Raw genomic sequence first — 16006 nt, 5'->3', positions numbered from 1 at the left:
GTTAACTAAAGATCAAAAATTCCAAAAAATACATTTAAGTTTAGATGGTCCACACCCCAAGGTAGGGTAGGTAAGAGGTAGTTGACTGAAATATTTGTTGCTTATTTTGAATACATACAAGTATGAAAAATAATTAATAGAAAACAAAGAAATTCCAGGGAAAAGCAACAAAAAGAAAAACAAACAAACAATGAAATGGAGTTCTTGCTTCATCCATCTTATTCCAATCTTTGGGCTTCAGTTTTTCCCTGCCTCCTCTGTCATCCATGGTTCACTATCTTCAATGATGCTGACAGAGAGACCTGATTGTTCATCTAAAGCTGGGAACACTACACGATACAAAAGATGAATGATGCCTTGACTTGGGTCTTACAATTGATTTCCAAGCTCATGGTGTGACTTCACTGCTCTGTGAACCATGGTGCAGGTCACCATAGAAGGTCAGTCAGTGTTATCTTATAGATGGCAAGAAGATTCAAATCTGTTACCACTCAACTCCACAGCAGATGCTTCTCTTTGTAGTCTCTTCCTCTTCTGTCAAAAAAGTTGGCCGTTCAGAACTTTATCTGGACAAGTATGAACATGAACCAAGTTTTTCCTATAGTTGTCAACTCAAATCTGACAGTTTTAATCTGCAAAAGTTGCAAAATCTATCTAATGTTTTTACAATTTTAGAAGTCTTTGTTTGCACGTGACATAAGCATAAGACTGACAATAAATCAACTTCTTGAATAAATGTTTAAATTAAATACTGGGTGGGTCTTATAGGAAAAGAATGTTTTTTCTATCAATTGTGCAGGAATTTAGTTAGTTAGTAAACTAAGATTTTTTTTTTTTTTTATTATCACCATGTCAGCATGACCTACAAAATGGTTTAATGAAAAATAAAATAGATACATGGACCTTGTGTATACACTCCTCTGGAACTAAGTCATGTTTATGCTTTACTGTGATTTAGCCAACACAGCCCACATCCAAGTGTTAGAGTAGAGCCATCTTTCACACTGACACTGTTGGAATACAAACTTTGAAGCACTGAGCTGTGCCATGTTTTACTGTATAAAGGACTCAAAAAATATGGCTGAGAATATACCAACATAAGGCATATGCAGAGAGTTAGAAGGACATAATGGATTCAAACATCACCAATAGTGCAGTCGCACTAACTGTGACTTTGAAAATACCATCACATTTATTTTCACATTCTTTCACTCCTACCCTGCTGCCAGACTCAGCCAGCGCTTGTTTTTCCTCAATCAATGAGTGTTTAAGGCTTTGTTTTTTCACACCAGATATAATTCATAATGACAGAGCATAGTAAGCATGATAGAAAAGGGCTTTGGAAAGGTGCAATAGCCTGATACATCTATCTAAATCTCTATAACTATCAGAGTTTGGGGAAAAGATGAGGTAAAGGGAGTCAGCAGGAGAGGACACAGCAGGGGAGGTGGCAGTGATGAGAGTGAACTCTCAGGCTGGGGTTATGGAGCGGGTCTACCTTCTAGACATGACAGGAGTTGTGGGAGTCATGGGGGACACCTCAAAGATATCCACAGGACCCCCATAAATCTTTATCATTCACAGCTCACTCTGCCTGATATCTCTATTATGTGGTCCACAGCTGTCATCGATTAAAAAACCAAACCACATTTGTCTAGAATCCAACTATTCATTATAAGAGTACAACAAAAAAACAATCTCATTTAAATGTGACTCATTTTATCTGCAGCTATACGCCACCCACTTTGACTGGGACAATCCATTCAGATCTTTTGACCCTTCAAACACCTAAATCGCTGTGGAATAAGCATCATGAAAAGTTTAACACCTATAAATTAGTAAAAGTAATCTAGGTTTTTCTCAATCAAAACAACAAGCTTTCTGGAAGTAGCAAAAATCTAATTCTTGTTCATTTATATGATTTAAACTCCCTGCAGTACCACAATCTCTTGCTCGCTCTCACTCTCTTTCTTTCCGTGCAAGAGGGAAGAATTGTGGTTTCATTACTCATGCGGGCCAAAACAGATTGTCCTTTTTTTCTTGTGTTCTGCACAAAAACAGACTGTGAGAAACACCCTGGGAGACATCTGGAGCCCTGAGACACTGGGCCAACGTCAAACACAGGAGCCACAGTATCCTGAGTCAGCTACTACTACTACTGACATGTGCAGTGACTCAGGTTTTTCAAAGAAACTCTTAGCTTTCATTTACAGTAATAACAAGCCGCACACATAACCGATACTTCCCTGCTGGTTTTCTTTATGATGACACCACTTTTCAATGTCTTGAAGTCTTACCTGCATCAATATTATATCCTATGTTAAACAACTGTGTCCTCCAATATTACCAGACTTTATCCCTGGGTTTTGTCCAGATGAATTGTGGTCCCACCTATTTACTGGATTCTGGAGCAGACCTTATGCTGGCAAATCTGCAAAGGCTGATTGAACTGTAAGCAATTCCCTTGATGCTGCCAACATCTTCAATACAGTTAAAAAGGCTCCATATTATTAGGCTATTTAAAAATGTTTAAGACTTCCAATGTCTGTGACTGATTTGAAACTGACCAATCCACTGCGACAATCAATGACATCAGTAAAACACAATGCCAAATATGATTCATATAAAAGTTGTTTTTTTTTTTTATTCCCCATGCTTTTCCTTTTTAACTGGGTTGTGTGCTATAAATTTGTAGTATGCGTTGGAGAGGTAAGTCATTACTTATGACCTATGTAGTTTTGAATAGTACAATACACAATAAACCATATAAATAATAGCCTAATATTTAACCCACAGGGAAGCAAGTACCATTTTTCTCAAGGAATCAAAATAAAAGTGTAATGCTCATATTTTGTAGTGTCAAACATGCCACTCAGCTGTCAGCTCAGTCATTCTCAAATGACTGCAATGCTGCTGCTTGCTAGTGTGTCTTCCTAAAAAAAAAAAAAAAAAAAAAAAAGGAAGGAAAAGACACCAAAACTGACAAATGTATTAAAGTGCAGATAGTTTGGATATAAACCTTGCTGCTCAACAATCCTTTTTCTCTCACATTTTGTGTGCCTAGACGACTTAAGTATTCCAGGTCTTTAAGCGGAAAGGACAAGCAGTTGGCTTATTTCAACGATAAGCCTGATCCACACCTCTTCTTGGCCAAAAAGCTTCATACAACTGATCTCCCGCTTACTGTTAAACCTCCCTAATTCCTGTTTTATGTCTCTGTGTTGGGCAGGCTCATCTAAAACTATAAGAAGGCTAAGTTCATACTATAGACAAAAATATGAAGCAGTTCTCCATGCAGCCACAGGAGGTTTGCTGGGCTGCGTGATAGAAAGTCTGTAAAGACATTCTGATAGGTCTAATATGTCAAACTAAGAATTATCACTTATGTGAGAAAGATGCTGACTTTTTCACTTCACAGTACACTTGTGAACACAAATTAATTAATAGGTGTTTGTGTGCATTTTTAATCAGTGTTTCATTTTCATACATAGGACTGTAATCAGTTTTACATAAATCAAGAGTTATTTTATTTTGAAAATACATAAAAATAAAACTAAATCACAAAATAATGTGAATTTGTGCATAAAACTATATTAATGTATTTCTAGTCACAGGAAATGTACTGTGAAATGTCCAACCAACCTCAAGTGTTTATGAACAACACACGACTTTCTGCACTGACGTTGAATGTAAATCTCTGCTGCAGAATTGGTGCATATAAACAGAATTCAGAGGAGACATAGTTCAGAAAAACACCAGGGAGTTAGGAAGAATAATGAATGAATGTGGAAAATGAAGAAAATTAGAGAAAACATCTGCTCCAGCCAGTGGTGCCCCCAGAAAACTTTCATAGGGGTGGCCAGGTGGGGCCAGTGAAAATCTTAGGGTGGCACACCAAATCGGTCCTCCTTGTGCTAGCCCAGATTCAGTTCAGCCTGTGGCTGTGCATTGCCTGCCCCTTGACTCTTTTTCATTATAAAGACAACATGCATCCAACACATTTACCTCAATTTTGAGAAACACACAAACATTTCAGAAAAACACACGTTTCAAATTATTTTCAATACAGCTTGATTTATTGTAGCTGTTTCAATACCTTGGCTGAACAAAACAAATCGAAAAAACACTAATTACTAATACATTAATAAAAATTAAACATCAGGGTGTTTCCATAGCCAAAAAAAAACAAACAAACAAAAAAAAAAACAATTCTTTCAAAATAATAGAGCATTAATGTTCTTACCGATTAGCTGTTGGGACTGTCAGCTTCAACAGGGTGTTTAGCTGCTAGCTTCTAACGTTAGCTGCTAGCATTAGCTAGCTAGGCAGAAAGAAGATTCTAGCAACGGAGAAACCGAAGAGGAAATTACAGTCATGTCTGATGCGACTGAGTTAAAGTAATGATTAAAGTTTACAAAGTCTGACTTCTTTTCAAACTTACGGCGGCAATGTTTCTTCTTCTGCTTCTTCCTCTGACTTTTCGGCACATTACCGCCTCACAGGTGGAGGCTGGAATTACCACTCCCCATTGAGCCAACTCCTCAGGGTGTATTTATTTTACTCATGATCTATTTATTTACTCATGATTTATTTATTTATTCACTGGCTTTTGCATTTATGTTTTGATAGAGGATGAGTGTACTGTTTGCATGAACTGAATATGATTTATTAAATCGAAAGAGCATTTTCCATTGGCTCCAACAGAAACTACTGACCAATTTAAGTGCAGTGTTTTAAGTAAACCTGAGTGCATATCATCATGAACATAAGGTAGTTTCAAAGTCAAGCTTCATGCAGCATCTACACTGACTGGTCTTAATTTGAATGTTAAAAAAGTCAGAGTTAATAAATGTAAAAAACAGTACAACATTTGCACCAGTTTTTTTAAGAGAACTGCCTTTCATTATTCGTCGCCTACTGCCCATTATGGTCTGTTATTAAGGAATATTTATGACACTTGTGAATTATGCTTATTATTAGGTTAACTACTGGCTACGCCTCTGGCAATCTAACATTTGACTGCTTCTGTCTCTGAGCACTGCCGATCCAAGCCGTAAAACAGCTGTACTTCTCACTTTCTCCTGGAGAGTCTCTTACATCATGCTGACGGGTACATGCTGGCCAGGCAGAAAACTCACATGTTCACAAAGACAGAAGCTGGTTACAAATGCCAGTAAATTAAATTATTTTGATTTAATTCAAATAATTAGAGACGAATCAGAAAAGAACTGGCTGAACAAAAGTTCCCTCAAAACCATACCGTAAGCTGGTTTACTACTGGAAAACCTATTATGCATGGCTTAGGTTTCTCTGAATAAATTCTTTTCAGAAAGGAGTCATGAGAGATAAGATTGAAATGTGAAATTAATTTAAAAGGAACGTGCATCAGGAACACTGTGGAAAACAGCTGGTGGAAAACAACTGGTTGTTGGAAAACAACTGGTTGCTGGAAAACAACCACTTTCTGCCATTGTTTTGAGCGTGTATGGCCAAAATGCAAAAATGCAAGTGGATGTTCTGAGATCAGATGTCTCCACAGATTTGTTCTGCTCTTATTGAATCTATTATGTGAGATTTTGCTCAGGAGCGAGTAGCAGACGAATAATCTGGATGGAATGACTGTTGTAGCCCCACAAAAAAAGCTCGTCATTGTTTTTATTTGAAAAATCTGCAGAGGATAATGCCTGCCGTTTCCTTGACAGTGAGGGGTCAGTGACCTACATCTCCTTACTGAGCTTTTGGATATGCTCCACATACAGTGAAAAAACATCAGGTGTACACATAATATGCAGGGGCATAGGGAAATAAATGGACAACTGTGGTCCTTTAAAATTCTCAAAATGTTCAGTTCAGCATTATAGATTGAACTTTTCTATCTAAGAAAAAGCTTGACTCCCAGTCTATCAATCTACCAATTACAAATCAGTGTAATAGCTTGTAATGTGAAACATGTTTGGCTGCCATCACAGTCACAGTTTCCCTTTTAAAGGCTTGGTGTAGCCCTTTTCTGTTTGCATTCCTGAAAAGAAGTGCTTTTGTTGTCCTGTTGCTTTCCCTCATTGCCTGTGGTGTTGGTTTAACCTTCATGATTGAGGGTCAAGAGTGTTTTCTTAAGTTTGATATCTGTCAGACCTTTGGCTCACATCTTGGACACAAATAAAGAGGGCAGGGAAGAACTGAGAGCAGGGAAGAACAAGACAGGGGGATGGTTATCGCAACAGCAGGAAGGATAGAGGAAAAGTGGATGGAGAAATGGCGACATGGACACAACACAACACAAAAATACATTCAATGAAGAAAAAAGGAAAGTCACTACTCTGAACCTTATTTGAACTCACACTAAGCTGCTGCTGACATGCTGACAATCCTTACTGACTTAGAGGCTGACGGGCGGTCGGTCCAGGATCCGCAGTCTCCCACAACAGAAACGCACAGCGAGGGAGTGAGAAAGAGGAGGTGATGAAGAGAGTGAAGGGATGAGGGTGAGAGAAGTATGACGTGCATTAGATCTTTTGCAGAGCAGGGATGATTGAATAATCCTGACAAATGCTCACTCACTATCCCTCCCTTTCCCTCTGTGCTTTCCAAAAGGGTGCCATCCACATGACCTTTGACACTCCGGTCATGCGATCATGAATAAATGAGTTACAGCTCTTCATTTTTCACAATCATTTATAGCAGTGGAAGGCTACTTAACAGGATTATAATGGCAAAATGCTGATGTCTTTTGTGGTTCTGCTGATGGAACAGTTTTTGTTCGTGACCTTATTGCAGTGGTAAACAAACAAGGTTAGTACCACAAGACCATTGACGATGCTGACAATGTGCAAGACATGGGTTAACAACACATGACATTATGTTAAGTATCTCACAGAAAAACATTTCAATGCTTTTATCTCAAAAGTAGATAAACTTCTACTTTCTATTTTTCAGGTGACCTACGGTAATGATGACTAGTGTCTTTAAAGCACCTCACAGACGAGAATATTGGGAAATTGAGGAATACTGAATGTACCATTACCCAGTGATTGCAACTTATGGCCACAGTGGCCAGTGAGTCAAAGTTACGGTGTCTTGCTCTACCCCATAAATGTATTTTCCCAGGCTATTCGCTTCTATTTGATGATACTATGTTTTTCAGGTGAGAATATGTATATACAGTATTAACTGAAGTAATTTTGAATCCCATGAAAGAGTAAATGATTTTCTGGAAGTCAACATTTGATAGTGCAGCTTGGTTGTGAAGCATTTACCAGTCTGGTAAACTGGTCAGATTTTGGCAGGTGTGTGGCTTGTGGTTGTTAAGTTTATCCCTTGATATTTACACTCCAACATGACAGAGTGTTGATGTTGCTCTAAACAGTGATGTAAATGCTCCGGTGTCTCAACATAGCTGTAACATTTGTACATTTGTAAAGAGCTCTTGAAACAATTTGACATAGTTCATATTTCATGTCTTGGTATTTCAAGCCTTCTAAAAGCCAACTGATTGATTTACTGACCATAATCTGAAATGTTTGGGCTCCCACCAGAATATCTGATCCTGCACAATCTCACGCAGAAACATTCAGGAGCTGTGGGGAAATGAGCATTCTTTAGAAGCACTTTGTATTTTTCATACATTCATACTTCTTTCCTGACTGATTGCTCTGCACTGCAATCCAGAGAACATTTATTTTTTTAGCATTTAAAAACTTGATTAACAGAGCTATTTTTAAACAATGTCCAAACAATGTGGTTTACAGACTCCGTCAAAATGGCAATTAGAAAGGTTAAAATGGCAGAATTATGATCAGTTCTTGTAATTTCTGACTAATTAACAGTCTAGCAGAGTTCAAACACAGGCCTGAGTTGATACTATAATGCAGAATCGGACCATGTGTTTAGTAAGTTTGGTGTTAAGCTACTCTTTGTTTTTCCTTGCTGTTTCTACCATGGTCCTCTCCATCTCACTTTCCTCCCTCCTCCCTCCTGTAGTGTGAAGTGTGAGTGACACCAGTGAGGGAGTCCTGTAATGCAAGGTCAGCACAAATGAGAACCAGGCTCTGACTGACTCAGCTGGCTCATTTCTCCTGTCATTTTTTTTTCTCTGCTTGACACCACTGAAAAAAGTGAAAACTCACTAAAAATAGCTTTTCAAAGGCCATGAGCCAAAGAGCCCCAGTGACTGTTTTTCCTCCATGAATCCAGTTAGTCACGCAAATGGCACAACACAAAAGAGAGGCAAGAATTAACTCCGTATTAGTTTAAGTCACCTTAATTTTGCAAAATGTACAGTTTGCCTTTACATTGTGGGTTGAGGGAATTCTGCAGCTCTTTAAGGTTAAACAAAACCAGTTGGGTCATGGTGTTCAAATGGAAATCAAAGGTGTTTCTCAAAAGTTAAAGCTTGGAAAACATTACTGCATTAACATCCAAACGGACCACCAGCAAGAAGACATACAGTCTATACTCAAATACCACATTGTCTCAGCGCACGTGCATGCATCTACCTACCAAATAGCAATGCAAAATAGTGAGGAGCTTTTCCTTCACTAGCAGAGATCTGCCTGACCTGGTAGCCTGACCTTGAAATTCTTATCTAACCTTAAAGAGGATTATGATAAATAAAGTGTGCAATGATGACATATTCCTGATACCTTTGTAACTGCAGTCAGTTCAAAGTATTATTTCTGATTTGAAGAAATATTTTTCTAGGAAGGTTTTTAAAAGGAATATTCCAGGGATTTAGCATTACGCTTCCTAAACTTCCACTCGGACCACACAACAGTCACATTACAAAAAAACAAACAAACTGTGCACCAGACGCCTAGTACCAATAACACTAGAGACTAAATATCCTATAATGTGCCTCCTAAATATTCACTTATTTCAAACACCACATTCCAGCTTTTTAAAGCAGGTTTTTCTTACAAAATTTGAAGCCTCGAGCTCAAGCAGAGATAATATAAGAGTTTTTTTTATAGCTATACAGCTGGTTTCATGTACGCCTTGTGACAAGTAAAGTGAACTTCTTGTAAAATTGGGCAGAGTGCAGCTTTAAATATTTGGTCACCAAATATATGCTTTGACTGTCAGGAGAAAATTAGAAAATAGGTATTAGCACTGGCCATATCCTCAGGCACAACAGATACATTCACGCTCAGCTGACTATCAGCATAGTTAACTTCTCTCATTTTTCTTTTTACTTTTTAGAGCATAGACATTTGTTTATATCAAGTTACAATGCAAAATTGACCAGTCATCCAAGATAAGTTCTAGACTTAAAATGAAAACAGACTTTAGTTGAAAGTTTCATTATTATTTCATTAGAATGAATTACATTTAAGCATTAAGACTGGGATCCTCTAGGCAAAATTATTCATATCTTTCAGATGTTTGCAGAACATTTTTCAAAATAACATCAAACACAACATTGTTTCATTTGTGCAACAGATGCCACATTTGGATCTTATATTGGCAACAGCTTTTCATTAATATAAGGAAACTTTTACACTTTCTTGGACAAACAGCAATGCAAGACGTCCCTGCAGAAACCCAACCTCATTTAAATGTTACAATACAGTTTGCTAACTGTTACTTCTGTTCGGTTTTGTTCCGTTGTCTTCTGCTCCATATCTGTGCAATGACCTACATTTCTGAATACTTCATCAACTGATGCAGTGCATCAATATTGTTCTCTAATACAACTGTGGAAAATTTGTCATACTGATCAGAGCCATGCATATTTTATTTTGTAGTAGCTGTAGATTACATTCATATGAGTTGATTCAGCATTTATATAAAGTTGAACGGATCAAAGTCAGAATGAAAGCGCACCTGGATACTAACTACAGCACTGACTAATATGATGTTTTCAGGCTTCATTCCCGGAGAGTGCAGCTGCAGATTCCCAAGGCCTACTGGAAGGAAAACATGATCTTTAACAGAATGTGCTGACATTTGTGGAGAATATGATTTATCAAAGTACATAATTGTGTCTCTTTTCAGACAGTAACAATTCCAAGGCTTTTAATTTAAAGTTGAATTTCAAATCTGTATTTGTGTTGCACTGTGAAAGTGGAAAAATAAACGAAAATAAATGTAACTCAAGGGCTGGTTGTGCTGTTTAGTTGTGCCTTAAACTCTACATTGAGTTAAGAATGAAAGAATCTTTCACATGTCATAATAAACTAAATTATGTCAAAAAATTCAGAAAAGCTTTCAGAAATTTTACAGGATTTAAAGAGAAAATAAACTAGAACTAAAGGTAAAAGTGGATGCTGACCCTTTCCCCTGATGACAGCAATTTCAAAGGTTCGAGAGGTTTCCACTGCCAATGCTTGCTTTAATACTTTTATGAGATATACGGCGAGTTTTGTGCCTTTCCATTTGACCACAACCCTTTCATAGATTGCCTGTTTCATAACAACACACACAAATATTCTGCACCAAGGATTTCATATTTGGTTTACATCTTCTCCAGGGGCTAGACTTCTATTTATCTCTACTTCTACTCCAGACAGATTTCTTTCAGATCTGCAACTAAAAAACCTGCCAAATATGTGCCTGTGGGAGCTGGATCTGGGCCAACATCAGCTGTGGGGATTGTTGTGGGCCATGTGTGTCGCCCTATAGTACCTTTTAAGTATGACTGTGCACATTATTTTGAGTTGTGTGGCGTTAGTGATGTTAGTAGGCTGCAAAAGTAGTCATGGGACAGACTGTAAACACAGCTGTGTTGAGGTGAACATGTAAGTGAAGGCAGCATGCCTTTTTCCCCCATGACTATGGTTTAGTTGTTATGTTTTAAAATTATCCAGCTAAGTTGAAATTGTACAACACGGAATGAATGCATGTCTAATCATCTTCTGAACTGCATGATTATACCTCAGCTGAAAAACATAGATATGAACATGAACTACTTTAATTATTATGTCAACACTCAAATATGGTTTGCATTTCAAATTTGCAATTTATCATCACCTCTCATTGCTCAAGACATCTTGCATGTGCCACTTGAACCACAGGAGCTTCTGTCTCGGGCTCTTTTTCCTTCTCCTTGTCAAAATCCATGTTCAGCTTCGTCTGTACATAACCATAACAAAAAACACTGCACAACTGTGATGACCAAATGACGAAGAAATCCCTAGCAGCTATGCAAACATGCAAGTGTTCCATATGAAATAAACATATTGTTATTATTATAATTAACTGCATTTATATGAGCTGGAAGAACTGAATCCATTGTTGTCTGGGTCTTGGCTAGATCCAGTCAACAAAATTTCTGTGATTTCATAAAAAGTTTCATTTTACTGTATTTTGTGCTAAAAGCATTAGCCAAAACACAAATATAGAAGTGTATTGATAAAAAAAACAGAAATCAGGGTAAAGTTTATTGAATGTAAATGTATCAAATGTCCTACAGTATAGATTATATACTGGTGGGTTGCCATACCAGCCACATCAAGTTATACACTGCAATATGTGCAGCTTTTGTTATTGTATTTTACTTATAGTTGGTCAATTTACAGTTAGTTTGCAATATCTAAGTTTATTTTTCAATGTTTTAAATGTTCCCTCTTTTTTCAATTTTATGTTTTTTGTTTGTCTGGTCTCTTAACATCTGGAAACCACGGGGTACTGCTCAGTTATAGCTTCAGGTGAATATTTGCTGCTCTTGATCGTAAACGTTGGGCTCTGTCTCCAGGCCCACAGTCCTCATAAGGCCTGCTATGATTCATCCCAAAGCCAAGTCTGGATTTCAGTCAGAAGTTACCATTCACAGCCCAGATATCTAAAACACTGTTAAACTTTAATTACTTTTCAGTGTTTCCTTCAAAGACTTGGTTTGAATTCTGAAAAAGATAAAGTCTGACTCCAGTTTGTCAAAAGAGATCAGTAGGAATTTATTATTTGCTTTAAATACATGTACAGTTCTTTTTGTCTGCCATTGCTCCACTCATCTGTCACTGGCAGTCATCTCAAACTGAACTCCAAATGGAGGTCCTCCAACACAGAAATGTTTCCGAGACAGCATGATTAAGAGTCAGGAGCATATTGTGCTGGAGTTAGGCTCATGGCGTGTGTAGCTTTTAGCTGAACCAGTGCCAGCTTTGCATGAGGCAATTTGTATGGTTATGTTGAAGAAAGAACAGAGGTAGAGGCCATCTCTTGAAAACAAGAGGACATCCAATCTGCAATTACTACAAAATATTCAAAACAGGCCAGAAGGATAAATACACATGGAAGAATGAAAAAGACACTCTTAAAGCATTTTGCCTCTTGCTACACTAGAAGATTACTAAAATTGGATGTGAATTGATGAGAGAAAAGAGAAAAGATGCAGATGATGAATTAAATACATGCAACTTGAAAACACCTCATTATATCAGTGCTTGATGCATTAATCACAGAACTAAAATGCACAGAATAGAGAGTTAACATGGAAAATAAATACTGCACTGGTAGTTGAATCTTTGTACATTCATCAAGGCTCATGCATTCAGACTTCTGCTTATCACCTGTCTTGCTCATGTGCTACATTTCTCCAAGTTATCCTCTATTTTTCTATGAGAATCCCAGCCTTTTCAATGAATGTTATTTCTAGATTGCCGAGATGAGAACTTCACAGTAAAATGCATCTAAGTTAATGACTGATGTGACATTAGGAAGCACTTTATTTCAAAGACACAGAGGTGATCAGCAAATAGTGTTGTCCCTGAATAACAAAGGGAATGTGCTGTTGTGCATAATTGAACACCGCAACACTGCTGAAGAAACAGGCATTCAAATTGATCACAGGTTTTCATCCAGTTGCTGTTTTGGATTTGGGATGATCTACAATTTGACAAAAAAAAAAAAAAAAGAAATTCCTAAGGTAACAGCACAGCATAATGTGGGCTGCACTCAGTTCCCTACTGTTGAAATGTGGCAGCAAGTCTTCTTTTCATATAAATAATGCTAAAAACACAAAGGCTTCCTCTCACTCACTGTCACAAGTCTCTAAAATCCTAGGAGACACATACAATACATAGCATAGCTTGCTTACATACAAATATACATATATGCAAATACACAAAACCAATAACCTCTCCATGTGAAATAATGGTATTTCTGGATCTGAAATCATAATTTCATATAAAAATATATAAAAATAAGAGTAAAATCAAAAGAAGTGTCATCTAAATTGGAGAGAATAACAATAATGTTCATTGCTCTTCCACTGTGTGAAACACTGGCATTTCAAAGAATCAAAGTCTCTGTTTTTCTGTGCGTGGGGTTCACACACATGTCCAGAGGCTATTTTGAAAGCAGTTCCTAGATGAGTTTAATACTGGAGTGTAACAAATGTCCACAGACACAAAGAAAGGAACAAGATCCTTAGCTCTCTGGCCAGCCAGTGAGGCAACATGAAAATTACACATTAATCTATCTACACACTAAGGGATCTCAGACTGTAGGGCATGGTAAGTGCACATTCCTGTGAAGAGGCCAGTTTACCCCTTCTGCCCTGATCAGTTCATGGAGACCTGCGTCACTATGGAAGGGTGGGCTGGTCCTGTCAACATAGGCACATGTTCCACTTTGTGTGTTCCTGCAACACCAATGGAAGTATTTCAAAGAACGCAAATATTCGACCAGACAAAAGTTAGGCATATTGTTGTGGGTGTGCTTGTCCAAAATGTATGTGGTTGGATATGTCGTATAACACTATTCAGAAACTGTCTTTCTGATGAAAACAATGATTTCTGAGCATGACAGTACAACTGACACCTCACTTGCTTTCTTACATTCCATGAAAAGAAAAACAGCCAAAAGGATGTTTTATCATGCTTTGTTCAGTTTGTCTGTTTTAAGTAGTTTTCAAATTTTCCCATCATATTCTCATCTCGTGATCGGGACTCTGGTCCAGCGAGGGCTCCCTGGTGCTGATCATGGATGCTGAGGGCCCTTGGTTGACTCCAAAAGGAGAAACAGCTGGAGATCGAGCTGCCAGTGGTGACAAAGAAGGGGAGAAGCTGGGGGACATTGCTGCTGATGAAATGGATCCTTCATGACTGATAGGCGACCTGCGAAGTGAGGCCAGGTGAGGGAATGTCCGTCCAATCACAGGGACCTTGGGGGGAACTGACATGGCCCCTGGATGGGCCACTGATGTGATGAGTGGTGGAGGGTCAATTCTAGGTTTGGGATCCATTTTGGGCTTGGGCTGGAAGGGTTGGCGAATGTTCTGGCTCTGCTGGGCAGTTTCATCTTTTAGCCTTGCAATCTCTGTGAAGACATTAGCCAGAGGCTGGAACTGTGGACACCAGTTGAGGAGGTAATCCCAGTTATAGCTTCCACGGAGCTCCTCATCACTGGCCACGATAGCTGTGAGGGAACCATCTACTGATGGTTTACCATCCTCAGGGAAGGCATAATCCTTAGGGAGAGAAATATTAAGGCCACGGCCTACTCCCAGGTATCCACCTCCCTCATCCCTATAAACAGGGAGCTGGCCAGAGAGCAAGGTCCCACTGAGACTGCTTCCCAGTTTCTTTCCTTTGAACCAGGTGCTGCCCTCCAATGCCGCAGGCTCACATGAGATGTCAGAGAGCTGATCAGCGTCCTGTTGAATTCCAGAGTCTGGTCCTCTGGCTGAGATGTGCTCCTGCATGGATGAGGTGATGGAGGCGACACGAGGGTACTCATTTATCATCCTGATCTCATCATCCTCTGCTGCCTCAGCTGATCCTCTTCCACTGGAGTGAGAAGGATCTAGAGAACCTCCTCTGGTGTAGGGACCACCACCAGTCCCACCCTGATCTCCAGCATAACCTGGCAAGGCCTGGTGGTAGATCCTCTCTCCTCCTGATCCTGAGTTGCAATCATCCAGTTTCTGAAGAGCAGTTCCTGAGGCAACAGTTCCTGTATCCTGCCCTTTCTTTCTCCTGCGTGACTTGACAAAGAACACCACCACTGCCATGACCACAAGCAATATGATAAAACCAAGAGACACGGCAATGATGCTAATCAGGAGGATGTTGACATCAGGAGCCAGGCCAAAGTTGGTGTTTGTGACATCGATGGACACCTGGGCTGTAGAGCTGCGAGATGTGTCCAGAGGACTGTGAGCTTTCACATCTAGAGTCATCAGCCTGGTTTCCCTTTTGGACCGGCCTGACCCACTGCTACTACTGCTGCCTGAACTGTCCAACTTCAGGAAAATCACCCCAGTGGTTTTGTTTACATCAAAGTACAGATTGGTGGCGGGAAGAGAATACAGAACAACACCATCTACCCCTCCATCCTCATCATTTGCTTGGACCTGGCCAATGCTCTGGCCTTTTTTGGCTCCCTCCGGGACTTCAAAGGAGTAATCAGGGGACATGAAGAGGGGGTCATACTCATCCTCACCTGTAACAAACACCTGTACAGTCACAGATGCGGAGTGATTTCCTGAATCTACTGCCACTGCTACAAAGTTAAAGGAGTTGACCTTCTCAAAGTCAAAGGGAATTTTGCTTCTGATTTCTCCAGAGTTCTGGTCCACAGTGAAACTGTCTTTTCCCACCCCAGACCGCTCCACCATGTAGTACTTCAGCTCACCAAAAACACCTGTGTCATGGTCTATGGCATGGAGAACAGTCACAGCTGAATTTACTGGCTGGTTTTCTCTGATACTAGCTGTCAGGACCTCTACAGGAAAGAAAGGATGATTGTCATTTACATCCTTGACCTCAACAATGACAGGAGCTAGGGCAAAGTGTCCCTGTCCATCTGTGGCCTGGATGATGACAGTATGTGTGGACTGGTGCTCACGGTCAAGAGCTCGTTGAAGCCGCAAAGCTCCAGTCCACTGATCCATGGCAAATAAGTTCACCTCATCACCAGAGCTGATAGTATACTGGACCTCGGCGTTGGGAGTTGAATCTGGGTCTGGAAAATATACAAAAAACAGAGTACCATGAATTAACTGAGAGACAAGGTAAAGAAAGGAACAGAAAGAAAGGGAGAGAATATGGGAGATAACGAAATAAAAAAG

The 16006-nt window shown here is 39.3% G+C and overlaps 1 protein-coding gene across 1 annotated transcript in view; it reads right to left on the bottom strand.

The window, feature by feature from the left end:
- Window positions 1-12641: 12641 nt before the first annotated feature.
- The window catches only part of dchs1b (dachsous cadherin-related 1b), a 74915-nt gene continuing 71550 nt past the window's right edge, over window positions 12642-16006 (bottom strand). The window contains exon 29 of the mRNA XM_026327996.1: window positions 12642-15900. Coding sequence (XP_026183781.1) covers window positions 13859-15900 — 2042 coding nt within the window. The 3' untranslated portion in view covers window positions 12642-13858. The remainder of the gene's footprint in view (window positions 15901-16006) is intronic.

The sequence above is a fragment of the Mastacembelus armatus genome, chromosome 14 (genome assembly GCF_900324485.2).
Source record: "Mastacembelus armatus chromosome 14, fMasArm1.2, whole genome shotgun sequence".
NCBI lineage: Eukaryota > Metazoa > Chordata > Actinopteri > Synbranchiformes > Mastacembelidae > Mastacembelus > Mastacembelus armatus.
The sequence above is the reverse complement of the archived record's forward strand: the minus strand, read 5'-3'. Positions and strand labels throughout refer to the sequence as shown.